This window comes from Microcaecilia unicolor, chromosome 5 (assembly GCF_901765095.1).
Source record: "Microcaecilia unicolor chromosome 5, aMicUni1.1, whole genome shotgun sequence".
NCBI classification, from domain to species: domain Eukaryota; kingdom Metazoa; phylum Chordata; class Amphibia; order Gymnophiona; family Siphonopidae; genus Microcaecilia; species Microcaecilia unicolor.
Genome location: NC_044035.1, coordinates 49,580,098 through 49,599,698, shown reverse-complemented (window position 1 = coordinate 49,599,698; position 19,601 = coordinate 49,580,098). Strand labels below are relative to the sequence as shown.

General features: G+C 41.0%; 1 protein-coding gene across 4 annotated transcripts in view; it reads left to right on the top strand.

Annotated features, from left to right (window-relative positions):
- LOC115470017 (prominin-1-A-like) overlaps positions 1-19,601 on the top strand; it is a 174,463-nt gene that overhangs the window by 11,056 nt on the left and 143,806 nt on the right. For 2 of the 4 annotated variants that reach the window (XM_030202863.1, XM_030202860.1), the window contains exon 2: positions 5,042-5,404. In XM_030202863.1, the coding sequence (XP_030058723.1) occupies positions 5,275-5,404 (130 nt within the window). In that variant the 5' untranslated portion in view covers positions 5,042-5,274. The other 2 variants (XM_030202861.1, XM_030202862.1) reach the window with 2 other exon arrangements.

The following is a 19,601-nucleotide window of genomic DNA, read 5'->3' as shown; positions in this document are numbered from 1 at the left end:
TCTATCCTATTGATCTTCAGAAGGTTTCATGTTAGGAGTTACGGACCAAGAAAGGGATCTGGGTGTCGTCGTCGATGATACACTGAAACCTTCTGCTCAGTGTGCTGCTGCGGCGGCTCGGAAAGCAAATAGAATGTTGGGTATTATTAGGAAAGGTATGGAAAACAGGTGTGAGGATGTTATAATGCCGTTATATCGCTCCATGGTGCGACTGCACCTTGAGTATTGTGTTCAATTCTGGTCGCCGCATCTCAAGAAAGATATAGTGGAATTGGAAAAGGTGCAGCGAAGGGCAACTAAAATGATAGTGAGGATGGGATGACTTCCCTATGAAGAAAGACTAAGGAGGCTAGGGCTTTTCAGCTTGGAGAAGAGACGGCTGAGGGGAGACATGATAGAGGTATATAAAATAATGAGTGGAGTGGAACAGGTGGATGTGAAGCACCTGTTCACACTTTCCAAAAATGCTAGGACTAGGGGGCATGCGATGAAACTACAGTGTAGTAAATTTAAAACAAATCGGAGAAAATTTTTCTTCACCCAACGCGTAATTAAACTCTGGAATTCGTTGCCAGAGAACGTGGTGAAGGCGGTTGCGGTTAGCTTGGCAGAGTTTAAAAAGGGGTTAGACGGTTTCCTAAAGGACAAGTCCATAATCCGCAACTAAATGGACTTGGGAAAAATCCACAATTCCGGGAATAACATGTATAGAATGTTTGTACGTTTGGGAAGCTTGCCAGGTGTCCTTGGCCTGGATTGGCCGCTGTTGTGGCCAGGATGCTGGGCTCGATGGACCCTTGGTCTTTTCCCAGTGTGGCATTATTTATGTAATAGTAATTTGAGTTGTAATTTGCGAACAAATTTTTCAATGTCCATGCAGACTGAAAAGGATCATGAAAACTGGTAGGAATAAAAGGTAAACCTTTAGATAATACATTTATTTCTTCTGGTATGAGAACTTTTTTGGAGATATTTACCATGGTTGATTGCGACGTTGTGGTCTCTGGTTTATGCCTGTTCCCTGTTTGCCTTGCGTCCTCCATACATTCCTTTGATGGCTTCTTTCTGCTTCCTGACCACATTCCCCAGGAGGATCCTTCATCTCCTCCCCACTACTAGAACTATCTGATGAAAATTGAAAACAAGTTTGTTTCTTATTTTTACCGCCTATTTGATCTTTTTTCATCCATGGATAAACGTAACCTTCTTTATAGTCACGTTCATCACGTTGGAATTTCTTAATCTTTTGAGATCTTAATTCTTTTCTAAATTTGTCCATTTTATGAGTGAATTCCTTTAACTCTTCCGCATAATTCACTGTTTCAAATTTTTTGTTTTAGTAAATCTTCACAATGAACTTTCTCAATCACAATTTAGTCTTCAAGTCTCTTCACCAAAAAGAACCATTAAATCTAGGGAACATCGATTCAATATCATGTTCCACTGGAGGACAAAATCAACATCATCTTGAAACATTCTAGGGGCACGGAGCATTCTCAATCCTCAGGGAATTACTTCTTGTTTACAATATTCTACTAAGGAGGCACTATGCAATTCTAACCAGGAAAGAGACCGATGAGTATTCAATATTTCTGTCCATGCATCAGAACTACGTTCCGATGCATCTGATGTCAATAAAGCTGGCGCCTTCAGAATTTCATCTCTTTATTCTTATTTATGTAGAAATTTGACTTGAATTGATGACGATATTGAGTTGTTCTGATTCTTAATATTAGAGGTTTTGCTGGTAATTGAAATCACCCATTATTATAGTGTTGCCCAATTTGCCAGCTTTCCTAACCTCTGTAAACATTTCTTCATCTGTCCGTCCCAGTGGACAGAGGGCCAGTTGGACACATCGTATGCCCCCTCTCTCCCAACCTAGCATGTGCGGTCTCCTTTCCCCAGGGATGTGCTGTCGTTGTTCTAACCATAGCTGTTGTCAGCATCACATGTCATTGTATAACTACATATTGATAATGGAGCCACAGAGCTGTGTATGAAACATGATATATTTGTCTCTCTCACTCCAGAGCTTCCTTTCAATTGAGGGGGCATAGGATGAAGGTCAAACAGGATAGACACAGAAGTAACCTGTGGAAATACTTTTTCACACAAATGGTGAATTTGTGTACTGACCTACCAGTAGAGTTGGTAGAGACAAAAACTGTATTTGAATTCAAGAAAGATTGGGACACGTACAAGGAATGAAATGGAGAGTAGATGGCATGGATGGGCAGTCTGGATAGGCCATATAGTCTTTATCTGCCTTCATTTTCTCTGTTTAGGTTTTCAGGATACTCACAATTAATATGCATGAAACAGATTTGCATTCAAATGTATCTCATGTATATTTTTTGTGGATATCCTGAAAACCTGACTGGTTATGCATGTCCCAAAATTGGGCTGAGAACCCCTGCTCTTTATATTGCTCCAGAGCTCTGCTTTAACTCTTGTCTCCATTCTGCTCTGATTCTAGCAAATCGTCGTTAATCTGTTACTTCTGCTTCCAGCTGTTCTTTTCACTTCCTCCAGTTCATCTCTACCACTCAACTTTGATTCTTGCCCTACTTTGTACCTCTGGCCCTTCTTCTAGCTCTTCTTTTCTCAGAGGAGGTTGAGGGTGTGGGAAGATTTGCTATAGAGAGCAGATGGGGTTTTGTTTAAACAAGCAGGATTTACATCCCCCTTGGTGGTGGTAGGAGGGGGTGTAGTAGTCTAAAGGTGATACCTGGGATGTCTTTTTAGCCAATGATAACGGAGTTCTGTAAAGAGCCCAACCACATAGCTCCTGAGCTCAGGCCTGATGTTGTAATGATCAGACTTGGTAAATTGGGGAAAAGAATCCTCTTGTAGTTGCAAATGAAGGCTCATGGGACCAGGACTCCAACTTTGCTCAAATTGTGTCCCTGGTAATGCCTACATTCAAGTGTATAAAAAGTTCACTTACTTACTATGAATGTTTACTTGCGTGCAGTTTTATAACAATCTGTTTATAAAGCTTTTCCCATGTTTAAAATGTGTAAAGTTATCCCCTTCATTGTCAAGCTTTGCCAAATCTTCCAGAATCAAATCAAAAGTTCTATAAAGTTTATGCTTTTCATTTGTCAACAAAAACTCACCTGGCTGCCAAGAAGTACAGCTCTCTATCATGTAGAGTCAAAGGCTTGACCTATTCCAGGACATATATCAGTATGGCTGGAAAGTAGTTGAGATAAATTAAAAGCCCATTATTTAATTGTTGACATAAGAAATCTGCCCAGAATTTGTGCTCGTACTTTCAGCAGAAGTGCATAAAAAGTTTGAGGCTATAGATGTAGGAGACCGGATGAGAATTATATCAAATATCTTGGGACTTGATAGACCTGAGCCAGCATGAAGGGTCAACTTAGGTAAAACCTTTAAAGACACATTTGCTGTTCAGGTGATTCCAAAACTGAATCAATCTTAGCCAAATTTGCTTTCCATACCTCCAAATGGATGCCACCACACACTGATCAGGAACAGCTGGTGGTGTGCACTAAGAAATGTGGCCTAAAAACTGGAGAGGTGAGTATGGGAACACTGAAGTTGGACTGCATATGAAAAACACCAGAAAAATCAAATCCTGAGTGGAGTAATTCTGATTTTGTATTTTAATTGCACAAAGAAGAACAACCAAAATGATAAAGGGGATGGAACTGCTCCCTTATGAGGAAAAGCCAAAGAGGTTAGGGCTCTTCAGCTTGGAAATGAGACTGCTGAGGGGGTGTATGATTGAGGTCTACAAAATCTTGAGTGGTGTAGAAGGGCACACTCAATGAAACTACATGGAAATACTTTTAAAACAAGTAGGAGGAAATACATTTTCACTCAACAAATAGTTAAGCTCTTGAACTCTTTTGCCAGAGGATGTAGTATCAGCGGTTAGCATTTCTGGGTTTAAAAAAAGGTTTGGACAAGTTCTTGGAGGAAAAGTCTATAGTCTGTTATTGAGATGGACATGGAGGAAGCCACTGCTTGCCCTGGGGTTGGTAGCATGGAATGTTGATGCTAATTGGGTTCCTGCCAGGTACTTGTGACCTGGATTGGCCACTGTTGGAAGCAAGCTTCTGGGCTAGATGGACCATTGGACCAGTTCTGTAATTTTGGTTCTGTACATTATGCTCTTGATTTAGCTCATGCATTTTCAGTAGTAGCTTAAGGCAGGTTACATTCAGATAGTTTAGTTTATTATTTGATTATATACCTTTCAGACAAATCAGACCAACAGAGCATACAGCATTTATTTTCCTGTCCCCCAAAGGGCTTACAATAAAGGGATAAGTGACTTACTGAAGACCAGAAGGAGCAGCAGTGCTATTTGAACCCTGGCTCCTCTCATTCTCTGCCCAGTGCTCTGACCATTACCCTACTCATATCCAACAAAAAGCCCTGATCTGCAGTTGGCAATGATCCCTGAATACTCCAAACAGCTAGATTTGTGAAGTTCAAAAGTAAACTTCTCTCCTGTACAAAAACAGCAGTAAAAGTTGAACTCTACCCCCCTCTTAGTCGTCACAGCATCAAACACTCTCAGAATATAGCTAGGCTCTCTATCGGCTTAAGTAAGGAGTATTATGCATATAAAGACGAACAGAGAAAACCAGGAAATCTAACTTCTTATAGACTTTCTGAACCAAACCGACCCCTGTGGCCAGGGAGAGAAGTCAATAGGGAGCCACTTTCCCAATTTGACGTTTTTTTGACATGTTAACCACCTTAGTTTTGTTTTTGTTTGTTTTTAAGTTGAGTCTAGCAGGATATAAAAGGCACATACACAGGTGAGCGTGACTTTTGGGCTGTTGGTGCCAGTTTCTAGTTTGCATTTATATTGTTTTTCCCACAACAGAGGAACGAGGAAGAGAAGTATGTTTTTCAAAGCGTTCTCTTCGTTCATTGTTGAGGTTCAATTTAGCAGAAAATATCAGAGTACCCAGTGCAACCTTCCTCTTTCCCTTGGATTTTTTGTTCTACTTTCTCTTCCTTATCTTTTTTTTTTTTTTTTTGGTATGTGTTTCAGGATACGTGCTCAGCTCCATCAGTGAGAAGGTGAGATGAACAAGAAACCTGAAGACTGGTGTGTGTGATGAGAAATAAACAAGGCAATAAGATAATCCGGTTGAACAGAAACTAGCTCTTTGCGGTTCACATGAAAGGTTCAGCCACGAAACCTTTCCCACTACAGCATCTCATCTCGGCTGAGTTCCCGGTTGTTATTTTTTTTTTTTAATCTTCATCTTCTTTCCCAAATCCATGGATTTCCCCAATTTGACTCAACCGGATTACAACCCGGCTCCAGTACCAGAATCTGGGAGCACTAAAGTTTTCAATGACATGGTGCACTCATTTCTAGGGATAGTACAACCTAACAAGTTTCCACCAGGTAAGAAACGTCCTTTCTTGTATGCATTTTGTGCTTTCATTTTATACAGATTAATCCTGGTTATTTGTTATATAAGTTTGATAACTTTCTCATATAACCTTTCTTTGTTACTTACCAACATTTTCTTTTTGGGATAAAGCCTGATCTTACTTTTTTCCATCGCTGCAGGGGTTAGGTTTTTTCTTTTCTTTTTTTTTCCCTTTAGGATTACTCGTTCATGAATGTTGCACCACTGGTGTGTGTGTGTGTGTGTTGGGAGGGGGGGGGGGGGTTCCCCTGACTGTGACACATGTACTGACTGTGACACATGTATCTCTTCTGCTGCTTTATATTGGGGATAATGTGCCTCATTCTTTTTCCTTCTGAGAAGCACTGACAGTAATACACCTTACATAGTTATCCTTTTCTAAGAAAAATTGATCACTACTGATGGCTCTTATTCCTTGCAGATAATTAATGTCACTGCACTGTTTTTGACTTTATATTTCCATTATTTGAAATGTATTGCATGGTGCTTCTGTGTTGCTAATGGTTTATATAACACTTCTGTACAGGAGGGATAATTTTCCATGAATATTTTTATTCACAATTCAGATGGACACAAGTCAAACAATATTCTGTCTTTTCTCCACCAGACATAAAAGTTTCAACTATAGAGCATAGATATATTATAATCAATGAGATAAGACAAAGGCATAATTATGAAGGAAATCAAACTGAAATAGCAGAGTTTTAGTAATTCCAAGATGGCCTCTGTATTTTGTTGTAACACTCAGATTCATTTGCAAGACTATAATAAGCTTCTGTTTGTAGCTACATACTGCATCTGAGACCACCTGGGACCCAACATAGGTTTAGTCTTTTCTCCTGTATTGCTACTACATGTCTATCCCATATATATGAATTAGGAAACATTTATGGCTGATGTACTAAAGGGTTTTCCCACTGGTATATGGACACTTCATCGTGTAACACTTCATCATAGTCAATCATGCCTAGCCCTCTTTCACTTCCCACTTTTTGGTTGACTTATTTTTGGGTAGGACTTTTTGTGTTAAGTTACATTTTTGGTTCCAGTTCTTACACTTCCATCATAGTAACAGTAAGTGACGGTAGATGACCTGAATGGTCTATCCAGTCTGCCCAACAGTCACATTCTTTATCAATTCAAAATTAAATCAGTAATAACAAGAGATTTATATACTTGATCATGGTCTTTCTTTGGTGTTTCTGGGAAATTAACCGTAGAAGTCCACCCAGCTCTGTCCTTCTGTTCCAACTACTGGAGTTGCCATCAAAGCCCACTCCAGCCTATCTGAATCTGTCATGTCATTTGAGGAAAACAGACTGTACAAGTATGACCGGCACTGTCCTCACGTTTCAAGTTACTGGATTCTCTGTTGAAGCCCTCTCCAACCCACCCTAAACTGGACTGCTGTATGCGGCACATAAACTGTACAAGCCAGCCCAGCACTGGCCTTGGTTTTTACAGCTAGAGTTGCCAACTAAGCACCACTTGACATGCAAACACATATGCAACCCTTTAAGTTTTTCTTAATACCATTCATTTTCTAATTAGTATAAAAAACAAACTTAAATGATTGCATATGTGTTTGCATATCAAGTGGATCATGTATTCAAATTATATGTGTAGAAAAACTTGTGGCAAATGGTGTTGCCTACACACATCCACGCCTGTTCTTCTGCACCTAACATGAGCCGTGCTAAAACTTCTTACACACAAAATGTTTGAGGCTCATATTTAGGTGCAAAAGAACAGAACTTCATCATGCAACACCATCATCACACAAGACATCAGGTATTCAAGCTAAATGCATTCAGATTATCATGGGGGGGTGGGGGGTGGGGTGGGGTGGACATCCATCTTGTTTCTAAATATGGATTTCCCCACCCTTGAATTGGAACATTTTGCGAGGACGTCCTCATCAAAACTTGGATGTCCCTTTCGAAAATGCCCCTCTTAGCGACCTTATCTATTTTGTGCTGGAAATAATTTGTTTTAGCATCAACACAGCCCTTTGATATTACTTAATCTCTAGTCTCCAATTTTGATAAGACTCTTGAGTCCCTTATTTTCCTCTCGAGTCATTCTAATTTTTGACAACTTTTCTTTAATCTGAAAAAAAGTCCCTGAAAACCAAGGATTATGCCTAATTTTCTTCCTACTTTTCCTCATTGGGACCATTGCATCTAGGGTAGTATAATATTGTTCCAGGATTGCAACATTAAAACTGAACTACACTCTTCATGAACTATCTCATTCTCAACCCTTTGCCCAAAATTCACAGGATCCCATTTACTACGTCTAAAAATGTAGGTTTTACTAGCCTTTTCCAAAACCTGAATACTGAGATGCTTTAAATAACAATTTGCCAAGAAATTAACAGACCTATAGAACTTTGTAAGTCTAAGTGCTTTGAAAATATGCCTCCACGTAACTTTGTAAGTCTGTATGGCTTGAAAATGAGCACCTATGTATTTTAAACCTTTTCTAGCCAAACTCAATCAATGTTATAGAATAGAAATCTTTATAAATTAAAGCCAAACCACCTCCTTTCTGAGCTTTTCTAGGACAATGCAGTGTTTTATAACCCAATGGACATACCACTAAAATATAAGGCAAGTTAAAGTCTGGTATTCATGTTTCTACTATGAAAACCAAACCCACCCGTGAGTCACCAATCAAATCTCTAATTATAAGGGCCCCTTTTACTAAGCGGTGGTAAGCCCAACATGGGCTTACTGCTCGCTAAACAGGAAATACCGCAGAGCTACCACAACAGCCCAGCAGTACTTCCCACCCCTAGTGCGCCATCATATCCAGCAGTGTTGCACGCTGCCCGGTTACTGCCGGTTTAGCGTGAGAGCCCCCACTACCACCTCAATGAGTGGTAGTAAGGGCTCCCCCCCATGAAATGGCTATGTGGCAAATGCCAGCACAGGCCCCCTTTTTCTCGCAGCTTGGTAAAAGGGGCCCTAAGTCACTTGTTACAAACTGATCTTGCATTAAAATACAAACATTCAATAGGAATATGATCTTCATCATTAAAAACAGTCAGTTGTAAAAACAACGGTCTTGGATTACTAATATCCCCACCTGTATTCCAACTTGCTAAGGACCTTAATTTTTGCTTAGGTCTATTACCAATTATCAGTTCTGGAAGGCAGAACTGTAGTTTAGCAAAATCAATCAAAACATTAGGGCTCCTAGTACTATTAATACTCTGTCTGTAGTAGCACAATTTACTCGACACAACAGGTATACTGGATGGAATAACATATTCTAAATCCTCCACCTGATGACCTCCCAACAAAGCTATAGTAAAATAAGATAAAATCAACAATATAATCCAGGACATGTTACCTTCCAATAACTTACAAAACACTTATCCAATAATATTGCCAATCTTTTAAAATTGCCCCTAAGTTGCCCACAAAGGGACACACACTAAGGGGCATTACATGCCTCAAAGGCTCACTAAAACACTGTGGTCTGTTAGAACTCTGAGGACATCAGTGACATCACTGGAGGGCGGGGCAACACCACACCGCCAGCAGGAAAGATGGAAAGTTGCAGGCAATTGAGCTTTTCTCAGGGCATGAATTCAGCCAAGGAAAAGGCCAAGTATGCACTGAGATGATAAATAGATGCTGGGAAGAGGCCCACTAAAATATATTCAAGCTGAGCCCTTACAGTCGTTCTGTATTACACCAAGAATAAATGCATAACGCCAAACACCTCAACACCCAATTCTACTTTCAAGGGGACCCAGACTGCTGCAGGCTCCCTTCTGACTTATGGCTTGGCCCTTGAGAGGTGATGCCTGAAGCACAAAAGCTACCATTTCTCTGTCCTATTGACCTTGCTGCAGGTTTGATGGTCTTTCATCTCTCTGATATATATCTGCTTCTAGTGGGTCTTTAGGGTAAAGGTTCTTAGATTTATGTACTGTCTTTCCGTAGTACAACCAAAACAGTTCATATTATTGTATACGGGTACTTTCTCTGTCTATAGTGGGCTTACAGTCTAAGTTTGTGAGCAATGGGACAATGGAGGGTTAGATGATTTGCTCAGTCACAAGGAGGTGCAGTGGGAACTGAACCCAGTTCCCATGTTCTCAGCCCAGTGCACTATTAGGCATGCAGATCTGCTATCAATCCTGGCCTTTTTGCAATGGAGTCTTGACCATGGCCTAGCCCTTAATTCTCCAAAGGTTCAGGTGGTGACACATTTCAGAGGTAGGATTGATGGTACCTTTGTAGTTGTATAGCCAGATGCAGTAGCGTAGGTACGGGGGGCCTGGGCCCTTGTAGATTTGGACCTGGACCCCCCCTGCTGCCGCCTGCCTTTGCTGGCGGGGGACCCCAACCCCCGCCAGCCGAGCTCCTCTTATTCTCGCAAAAGGCTTCCCTCTTTTTCTGACATCCTACACGTACAACGTGCAGGACGTCAGAAACAGAAGGAAGCCTTTTGCGAGAAGAAGAGGACCTCGGCTGGCGGGGGTTGGGGTCCCCCGCCAGCAAAGGTAGGCGATGGCGGGTTGGCGGCGGGAGGGGGGGTCAAGAGGGTCGGCGGCGGGAGGGGGCAAAGTCGGCACGGGGGGGGGGCTCAAATGTGCCCCCTCATGTCGGGCTCTGGACCCCCCCTCTCGCCGAAGTCTGGCTATGCCCCTGATGTTGGCTGTTTTTTTTTTTTCCCAGCAGTTAAGTCAGCTGCCCCCCCCCCCCCCACCCTGTTGAGAGTAGTGGAGCCCCCTTGAGATCACAGTTTGGTCCTGAGGTTTCCAAGCTGTCCTTTGAGCCTTTGAAGCATTTTTGGCTGAAAAGCAGTCTCTTTTGTGCCAGAATGTTATCTGAATTGCAGGCCTTCTTGCAGAGATCCTTAACTATTGTTTTCTACTGACTCGGTACCATCCTTTCTTCCAAAGGTGGTTTCTTCCTTTCGTTTAAATCAGGTTATCATGCTTCCAGCTTGCTCCGAGTTAGACAAGTCGGGTTCCCAAAGCCTTCATAAGGTGGACGTATATAGAGCCTTCTTGTATTATTTGGAGGTCACAAATTTCTTTTTTAAAGTCTGATAGACTATCCTTATTGTTTTATGTACCATGCAAAAGTGAAGTGGCCACAAAATCTACTATTGCCCATTGGATTATGGAGTCCATAGGAGCAGCTTACTTCCTCAAATGAAAAGAGGTTCCAATGGGTCTCGGTGCTCGCTCGACTGAAGCTCGGGTGTTTTTCTTAGGTGGAAGCTTGAGCAGTCAGCCCTGAGGATATCTGCATAGCAGACACAGTCCTTGTTGCATTCTTTTGTGAAACATTACAAGATTGATGCATCAGGCCAGAGGAAATGCTGTGATGTATAGTGTCTCATGGTTGACCCGCCTGGGAAGAAGGAGGAGTCCGGTAGTCCTTAGCTTTGAGCTGCCTTTTTCTATTCATTATGCTTATTTTTCTTTAACATTCTAGGATCTGCAGAAGGTTCTCTGGTTGATATGGGTTCTGTGTGTGTATATAGGTTCGATGTGCATATAGGTTCCTCTAGTTAGCTTTGACATGAGCGTACTGGGAATATACCTGGCTGCACTACTTGTTATACTGATGTGACTGGAATCTTCAAATCTCTGCCTTCATCTGCTGATAGGAAGACATAGCCTGTCAGTCTGAACTTGTCTGGAAAGACACATGGAAAGGAAATGATCATGTAAAGGTAAATTTCTCCTTTCCAGGTGGAAAAAGCTTTCTAAATTACATGCAATATGTGCTAAGAATACCAGCAGTGGACATATCTCTCTATATAAAAAGCAACACCAACGTTCTATGAAGCCTGCAGCCGGAAGTGTGAAGGGGGCGAGATATCCGGTTTCCCTATGAGTGTCTGCCCCGCCCTCTCTGTAACACAGTCAGTGAAGGAAAACAGCAGAGCACGAAATCAAATCGCTGGCTCTGTAACAGTGAAGGACTCAGAGGGGGGAGGGGAGAGAGGCCAGAGGGCAGGGACACACACACTCCCACATGCACACAGAAGAAAACATTGCTAGCCCCCGTTTCATTTGCATCAGAAACGGGGCTTTTTTACTAGTGTTGATATATTTGATAACTCATAGAACAGCAAACACATGATAGAGCTCCGAGTTGTTCAAACATTGGCAAGGCAGAGAGTTCTTAATGTAAACAATCTCTCCCTATTTATCAATAAGAAGTTTGCTCATTGGGCATTGCTGTCAGATTTTGTGTAATAATCAGGAACTTGTTCCCATAGGTTAAACCTATATAGTTACTAAAGAAAATTGGTCAGAAATGGGTACATAATCTCTGGGATAATCCTCAGCCCCCTTTTAGCCTTACTCTGGTTTTGTTTTGTCTTTTATGTCTTTTAACCAGTTTTTAATCCACAATAGGACATTACCACCTATCCCATGGCTTTCTAGTTTCCTCAGGAGTCTTTCATGAGGTATTTTGTCAAATGCCTTTTGAAAATCCAGATACAGAATATCGACCAGCTCATCTCTATCCTCATGTTTAGTGACCCCTTCAAAGAAACATAGTAGATTAGTGAGGCAAGATTTCCCTTGACTAAATCCATGTTGGCTTTGTTGCATTACTCCATTCTTACATATATGCTCTGTAATTGTGTTCTTTATAATAGTCTCTAATATTTTGCCCAGCACCAACATCAGGCTATAATTTCTCGGATCACCTCTGGAACCCTTTATAAAAATTGGTGTTACATTGGCCACTCGCCAAGGAGAAAATCAATATCATGGATAATCAACATTTTATTATGCACTGATCAGGTATTAAACAATAACCCACACATTTTCCCACCTTCCCCCTGAACCCTTTGTTCTCCAACAGCCTTTCAACCAACTTCAACACCCTCAAATCTCTACCGTATCCCTTTTAATAATTTCCCCGTTTCTCTCATTACCCATAATAAAATCCCCAAACCTATTTCCTCACTATTATTATTCCAGCACATAAGACAAACCCCATAGTCCCCTTGTCAGCAATTCTATCTTACAAAATCAGATAATGAATAACTTTATCCCTCAAATCATCCCAAAGGAGTTCTTCAAGGAGAAACAACCTTGGGCTTTCTTCTTTGAACCATTGTAGCAAGCTGTCTGACAGTATTTCAGGCAGATACAGTAGTGCCTGAAAGGTATCAAATGAGGTTAGGTCCAAATGCCCTATCACAAGGATGGCTCTTCCAGACAAGTCTCACACCAGCCTTCACCTGCAGATGAAAGCATCCTAGGGCTGCAGTCACTTATCAGGGAAGTGGCTCTGGGTTCTCATGGCCTCTCTTGTGCCTGCCTCTATCTACTGCTTAGCCTAAAAAATCATGTCATTATAGTGAGCATCTACCATCTGACATAATAGTCCATTTCCTGGGTTCAGAAGTAATCCCACGCTTAACCTATATGCCTGCTTATCTTATAATGACTTTAGTTTAAAGCTGTAAAATTGAAGGTCTTCTAAAGGTGTAAGGGTGGTTAATGTGATTCCTTTTTTTGTTTCTCATGTATGCTATCTAACTTGTGTCATGGTGTTGTATATCTTTTATATTGTTGTATTTGTTTTCTTTTATTGATTTTTCGCTTGCATTCCTTCTGGAGTTGGATTCCTTTCTGTAAAAGTGAACCATATATGCCATTTTAAATTGTTTCATGACATTGGAACCTGTGTGCTGATCATATCAGGCACAGGAACATAGTATCCATTCTTGCATTCAGGTTCACATATGCACTTATTGTTGTTGCTACATAACTTACACATAAATAGGCCTATGACAGAAAGATAAGTTGAAACAGCACATGGATGAAAATTGTCAAGGACACATGAACACACAAATCATTTCTGAAACACACTCTTCCTCCTTGTATCATTCACAAAGAAGCACTCTCCATTTCTGACACACAAATAAACCAACATGTAGTCTCACCTGTTCAAACAGACCACACCCACCCACGCATTGTCTAGCCATTTTAATTTCACCCAGACCATGAGTAAAATTCTTCCAACAACACAAATTCAAGCTGTCTGTCACACACGTACACATATCCAAGCAGTCGCCCTCCCTCTTGTGCAAATACAGTTGGGCGCTGTGTGTGAAGTATTTTTCATACAGCAAAGAAATAGAAGAAAACCTTTAGTACGTAGACTCCAAAACTGCCTTGTCTCCTGTTTTGGAAGTTTGCACTAAGTGCAAAAAATTCCTTTAGAACTTTTTGTGTTCGAGGCACACCTTTCCTGTTTTGTTCAGCTGTAGGAAATCTGAGAACTAAGAAATTCTAGCTCATTCTACTTAAAACAAGTTTAAATGTTAAGTTCACTTCAGATGGTTCTTGAAGTGTATTCAGTAGGCTATTTATCAAATTAAATTGATGGATGTTCATCCTATAATGTGGCATTTAGGGCTCAAGCTTTTGTCTCAGAGAAGAAACTTTTGCAATGCAGAGGGTCTTTTTCTTTTTCAGAGGTTATAGATGGGCTGAGGTCTAGTTAATTAACTTGGCTCTGGGAACAACTGAATTCTTATGTTACTGGACCAACATAGGAACTATCTGAATATGGCAATGTATGGGAGTTGAGATCATACCCAGTGTTGATCTTAGGGAAAGACAAACCAGGTAATCATTCAGGTCTCTCATAGTTAAGGCAGGTCCCAATATTATGTAAGCTATTTTGGGGGGTAAGGCTTTGCAGGGATGTGACCCTATTTGCATTTTAACAGAGTCAGAGGAGCGTATTTGAGTACTGAGTGTTGTTATTGATCAGAACTTTCTTTTGAACCCCAGATTGCAACTCTAGTTAAATGCTTTTGGGTGCCAAAACAATTTTGTTGTGTTCATTGGGGCCCTTTTACAAAGGCACAGGAGGGCTAACGCGTGGGTAGCGTGCGCCCAATCGGCACTACCGCCAGGGTAGAGCATGTGCCCAGCGGTATTTCCAATTTTAGCACACAGTAAATCCCATGGTAGAAAATAATTTTCTACCGGGGGGGGGGGGGGGGGGGGAGGCATACCCAGCAGTAACTGGAAGCACACCCACATTGGCGCGCTGTACATGATTACCACATGGGTAGCGCGTGAGCCCTTACTGCTAGGTCAATGGGTGGCAGTAAGGGCTCAGGCTGTAAATAGGTGCATGCTAGCTTTTAATATTAGTGCAGGCCCATTTAAAAATTGCCTTTTTCCCAGCCACAGTAAAATAAATGGCCCAGGCGCACCTAAAAGATGTGCCCACACTACCGCAGGCCACTTTTTACCGCAGCTTTGTAAAAGGACTCCGTTGTTACTTAGAGCCCTTCCAGCAAGTTTTGCTCTGCACATTAATATTATTATGACTTATTGCAACATTTATACTCCCATTCGACCATATTAAATTATTACAAACTGTAAAACTTAGCTATTAGAACATTTTGCCATGCAAGGAAATAGAATCATGCAACACCTCTGTTGAAATAGTACCACTGGTTGCCAGTTCAATTTTGAATTGACTATAAGATATGTATAATGATTCATTACATTTTTACATGGGTGTTCCCTCCTACTTATCTGCAATCAAGGCATAATACAATTCATAGGCCACTCTGTTCATTGCATGATGGTCATTTAAATATACCCCTTGTCCAATCTGCTCATTTGTGCTTTCTTTTGTGCTGTGTCTGAACTTTGGAATTTAATGCCATTATGCTTATGTACTGAGTTCTCTTTCCCTAAGTTTAAAGTGGCTTAAAAAACTTCACTATTTGATTTGACCTACAGTGTTCAGTAGTGGCTGACGGGAATCTCCTTGGAGCAACCTGTTCCTATTTTCTCTGGATCTTCCTTTTTCCTTTATTGAAATGTTGTTCTATCTGTGTAATATGTAACCGTCCTGTTATGCTCGCAGGAAGAATGGTATGTTGAAACCAATAAATCATAAAACCACAAAGTTTATAGTTCATTAAAAATTTATTGTACAGCTCAAACTGACTTGCAGAACTGAGTGGTATACAAACTAAAAAAAACTTTGGAAAGGAACTCCAGCTTATAAGACAGAAAGGTTAACCAGTTGTACTCTCAACAAAATTATTAAATGGAGGAGACTCTGGGCTTACCCATTATTAAACACTTGGTGAAATAACCAGGTCTTAACTGCTGATTTAAAAGTTTTGAAGGCAAGCTCATTGTGGATGATTATGCCAAGTAAAACAAGATAAAAAAATAAAAGGCGCAGTGTCTAGTAACTTCTAGTTGTGCACTCTTGGATCATGGAAGTACTAGGCATTGATCATTTAAATAATGCAGTACCCTACTAGGTGAGTAGGGAATTGTATGCGATGACAAGTAAACCTGTTCTAAAATCTTTGAAGGGAAGAATCAAAACTTTATAATTCTTTGTTCTATCGGTAACCAGTGATGCTTAATGAATAACTTAGTAATATGTTCAAAACGACTAACGTGGCAAAGAAGTCTAATGGCTATATTTTGCAGAGTTTGAAGTTTCTTCAAAGTGGAATGAGCAAGTCCAGCATAAACAATATTGCAGTAGTCTAGCCTTGACACAAAAAGAGAGAGTATAAGAGCGTGGAAATGATGTTAATCAAATAAGTGTCTGATGGAGCTCAGCTGACAGAAAATAGAACAACTTATTCTACATAAATAAATTAAACCTGAGGTACGAAGGAGAGATTAGAGTCCAAATGACTCCTAAATAACAAAAACTTTCAACAGGGATAATTGGTTTTCCAACGAGAGATATTAGGTTGAGCAAGAGATCTCATGGACCAACATACCACAGTTCCCCCCCCCCCCCTTATTTAAGACTAATCTATGTTGAAAATTATTTACATACAATGTCTATCTTGCATATATTCAGTTGTGGTAATCTTAAAAACCCAACTTCTTAGGTGCGCCTTCAGGAGAGAGTTGATAAGCACTGAACTAGGTAGTCTGTTTCCCATTTTTTTTCTATGATATGAAGTTTCCCTGGAGCTCAGTTCTTGGTTAACTATTACTTGATGGGCCAGGTGATTAGGGACCAAGGTGTTAATTATTTTCTTTTTTGCGGATGAGCTCCAAATATATATTCTCTTGGGCACTGATCAACATTTTTCCATCTAGAGACTCTCTTGTTTGACAGCTGTAAGAACTGGTTAAATTATAACATGGTAAATCTTAACATTCATAAAGAGAAGCTTATTTGGATGGGGTAGGATTCCCCAGATAGGTTACAATCCATACAGTTGTTCGAGCAGCTAAATTAAACAGTTCAAGTTACAGGCTAAAATTTTAGGGGTTCTTAACTATCAATAATTGGGTGCCAACAACTAATTATTTAATGTTAATTGGCACTCATTAAAATCGGTGTGCCTATCTGGCTACATGGTATTCTATAAGGCAGGGCATGTAACTCCTATAGCACATATCCCAAAAGGGGGTACAGCTGTGGGAGGGGCACGAGCATGTCAGGGGCATTCCAAAAAGTTACTCACATATTTATAGAATGCTGGGTAAGTTCACCTAACTTGGATGACAGCATTTACACCAGGTTTCAGCAGTCACAAGTCTGGCACCCAAAGTTAGGTGCAGGAATTGTCGCTATGTGATAGTCTATAAAGGTTTCGCACCCTTTATAAAATAGTGCTTAGCACCAATTTTTTTCAGCATTCATTTTTGAGTGCTATTTGTAGAATTTCCTTCTAAGTGCATTCAGACAGACAAACAGGAGAGGCAACGATCTACTACTACTACTACTATTTAGCATTTCTATAGCGCTACAAGGCGTACGCAGCGCTGCACAAACATAGAAGAAAGACAGTCCCTGCTCAAAGAGCTTACAATCTAATAGACAAAAAATAAATAAAGTAAGCAAATCAAATCAATTAATGTGAACGGGAAGGAAGAGAGGAGGGTAGGTGGAGGCGAGTGGTTACGAGTCAAAAGCAATGTTAAAGAGGTGGGCTTTCAGTCTAGATTTAAAGGTGGCCAAGGATGGGGCAAGACGTAGGGGCTCAGGAAGTTTATTCCAGGCGTAGGGTGCAGCGAGACAGAAGGCGCGACGTCTGGAGTTGGCAGTAGTGGAGAAGGGAACAGATAAGAAGGATTTATCCATGGAGCGGAGTGCATGGGAAGGGGTGTAGGGAAGGACGAGTGTGGAGAGATACTGGGGAGCAGCAGAGTGAGTACATTTATAGGTTAGTAGAAGAAGTTTGAACAGGATGCGAAAACGGATAGGGAGCCAGTGAAGGGTCTTGAGGAGAGGGGTAGTATGAGTAAAGCGACTCTGGCGGAAGATGAGACAGGCAGCAGAGTTTTGAACTGACTGGAGAGGGGAGAGGTGACTAGGTGGGAGGCCAGCAAGAAGCAGATTGCAGTAGTCTAAACGAGAGGTGACAAGGGTGTGGATGAGGGTTTTGGTAGAGTGCTCGGAAAGAAAGGGGCGGATTTTACGGATGTTGTAAAGAAAGAAACGACAGGTCTTGGCAATCTGCTGGTTATGAGCAGAGAAGGAGAAAGAGTCAAAGATGACCACAAGGTTTCGAGCTAAGGAGACAGGGAGAATGAGAGAGCCATCAACAGAAATAGAAAACGGGGGGGAGCAGGGAGGTGGGTTTGGGGGGGAAAATGCTCACAAATAAATCGTCGGACAAAAAAAGCAGACTAAAGGATGAATAGCTGGGATGATTTATTGTCAGATACCCGGCGTGGCCATGTTTCACCTCATAAGGCTGTGTCAGGGGTTTACAGTACACTGTTAATCAGACATATTACAATTACTAAAATAAATGATTCACTTTTAAAGCTTATGACTACTCTTTTTTTTTTTTTTTGTATGGCAGTTCAAGTGTTAGTTCTTACTACTGTAGGATTCTAATAACAGTCTAATTGGTTTATATAGTAATTGACAGCAGATAAAGAGCTGAATGGCCCATCCACTCTGCCCAACAGTCGCACTCATTATCAAGTCATGATTATATGAACAATGAATGTGATATAAAATACTTGATCATTGTCTCTCTTTGGCATTTCTGGGAAATAGACCATAGAAGTCCGTAGATTCCAACTACTGACGTTGCCGTTGAAGCCCACTCCAGCCTTTCCAAATTTGTCTTGTCATTTGCAGAACACAGATTGTAAAAGTCTGCCTGTCTCTGTCCTCATGTTCCAAATTGCTGGAGTTTCCATTGAACCCTCTCCAGCCCATCCTAAACTAGTTTGCCATATACAGGACCCAGACCGAACAAGCTTGCCCAGCCTTAGTTCTTCACTACCAGAGTCTCCATCTAAGCACCACTTGATATTCAAACACACATACAACCATTTAAGTTTTGTTTTTTTTAATATTCCATTCATTTTCTAATTAAGATATTCTGTGTTCATCCCATTCCTTTTTGAATTCTGTTACTGGGTTTTTTTTTCTCCACCTCCTCCCTCAGGAGGGCATTCCAGGCATCAACCCCCCTCTCCATGTGAAATAATTTCCTGGCATTACTCCTAAGTCTACCGCTCCGCAACCTCAATTCATGTCCACTAGTTTTACCATTTTCCCCTCTCTAAAAAATATTTGTTTCTATATTAATGCCTTTCAAGTATTTAAATGTCTGTATCATATCTCCCCATCCCTCCTGTCCTCTAGGGTATAAATATTCAGGTCTTCCAGTCTTTTCTCATATGTCTTTTGGCACAAGCCCCATACCATTTTTGTTGCCTTCCTTTGGACCGCTTCAAGTCTTTTTACATCCTTAGCAAGATACAGCCTCCAAAACTAAACCAATCCTCCAAGTGGGGCCTCACCAATGACTTGTACAGGGGCATCAACACCTCCCTTCTTCTGCTGGTTATGCCTCTGTCTATACAGCCTAGCATCCTTCTGGCTAAGGCCACCGCCTTGTCGCACTGTTTCAGTCGCCTTCAGATTCTCAGATACTATCACCCCAAGCTCATCACCCTGTCTGTGCATATCAGCCTTTCACCTCCTAGCACGTACAGTTCCCTTGGATTTCTACTCCCTAAGTGCATCACTCTGCACTGCTTTGCATTGAATTTTAATTGCCAAACATTAGACCATTCTTCAAAATTTGCAGATCCTTTTTCATGTTTTCCACTCCCTCTCGGGTATCCACTCTGTTACAAATCTTGGTATCGTCTGGAAAAAGGCAAGCCTTTTAACCCTTCAGCAATGT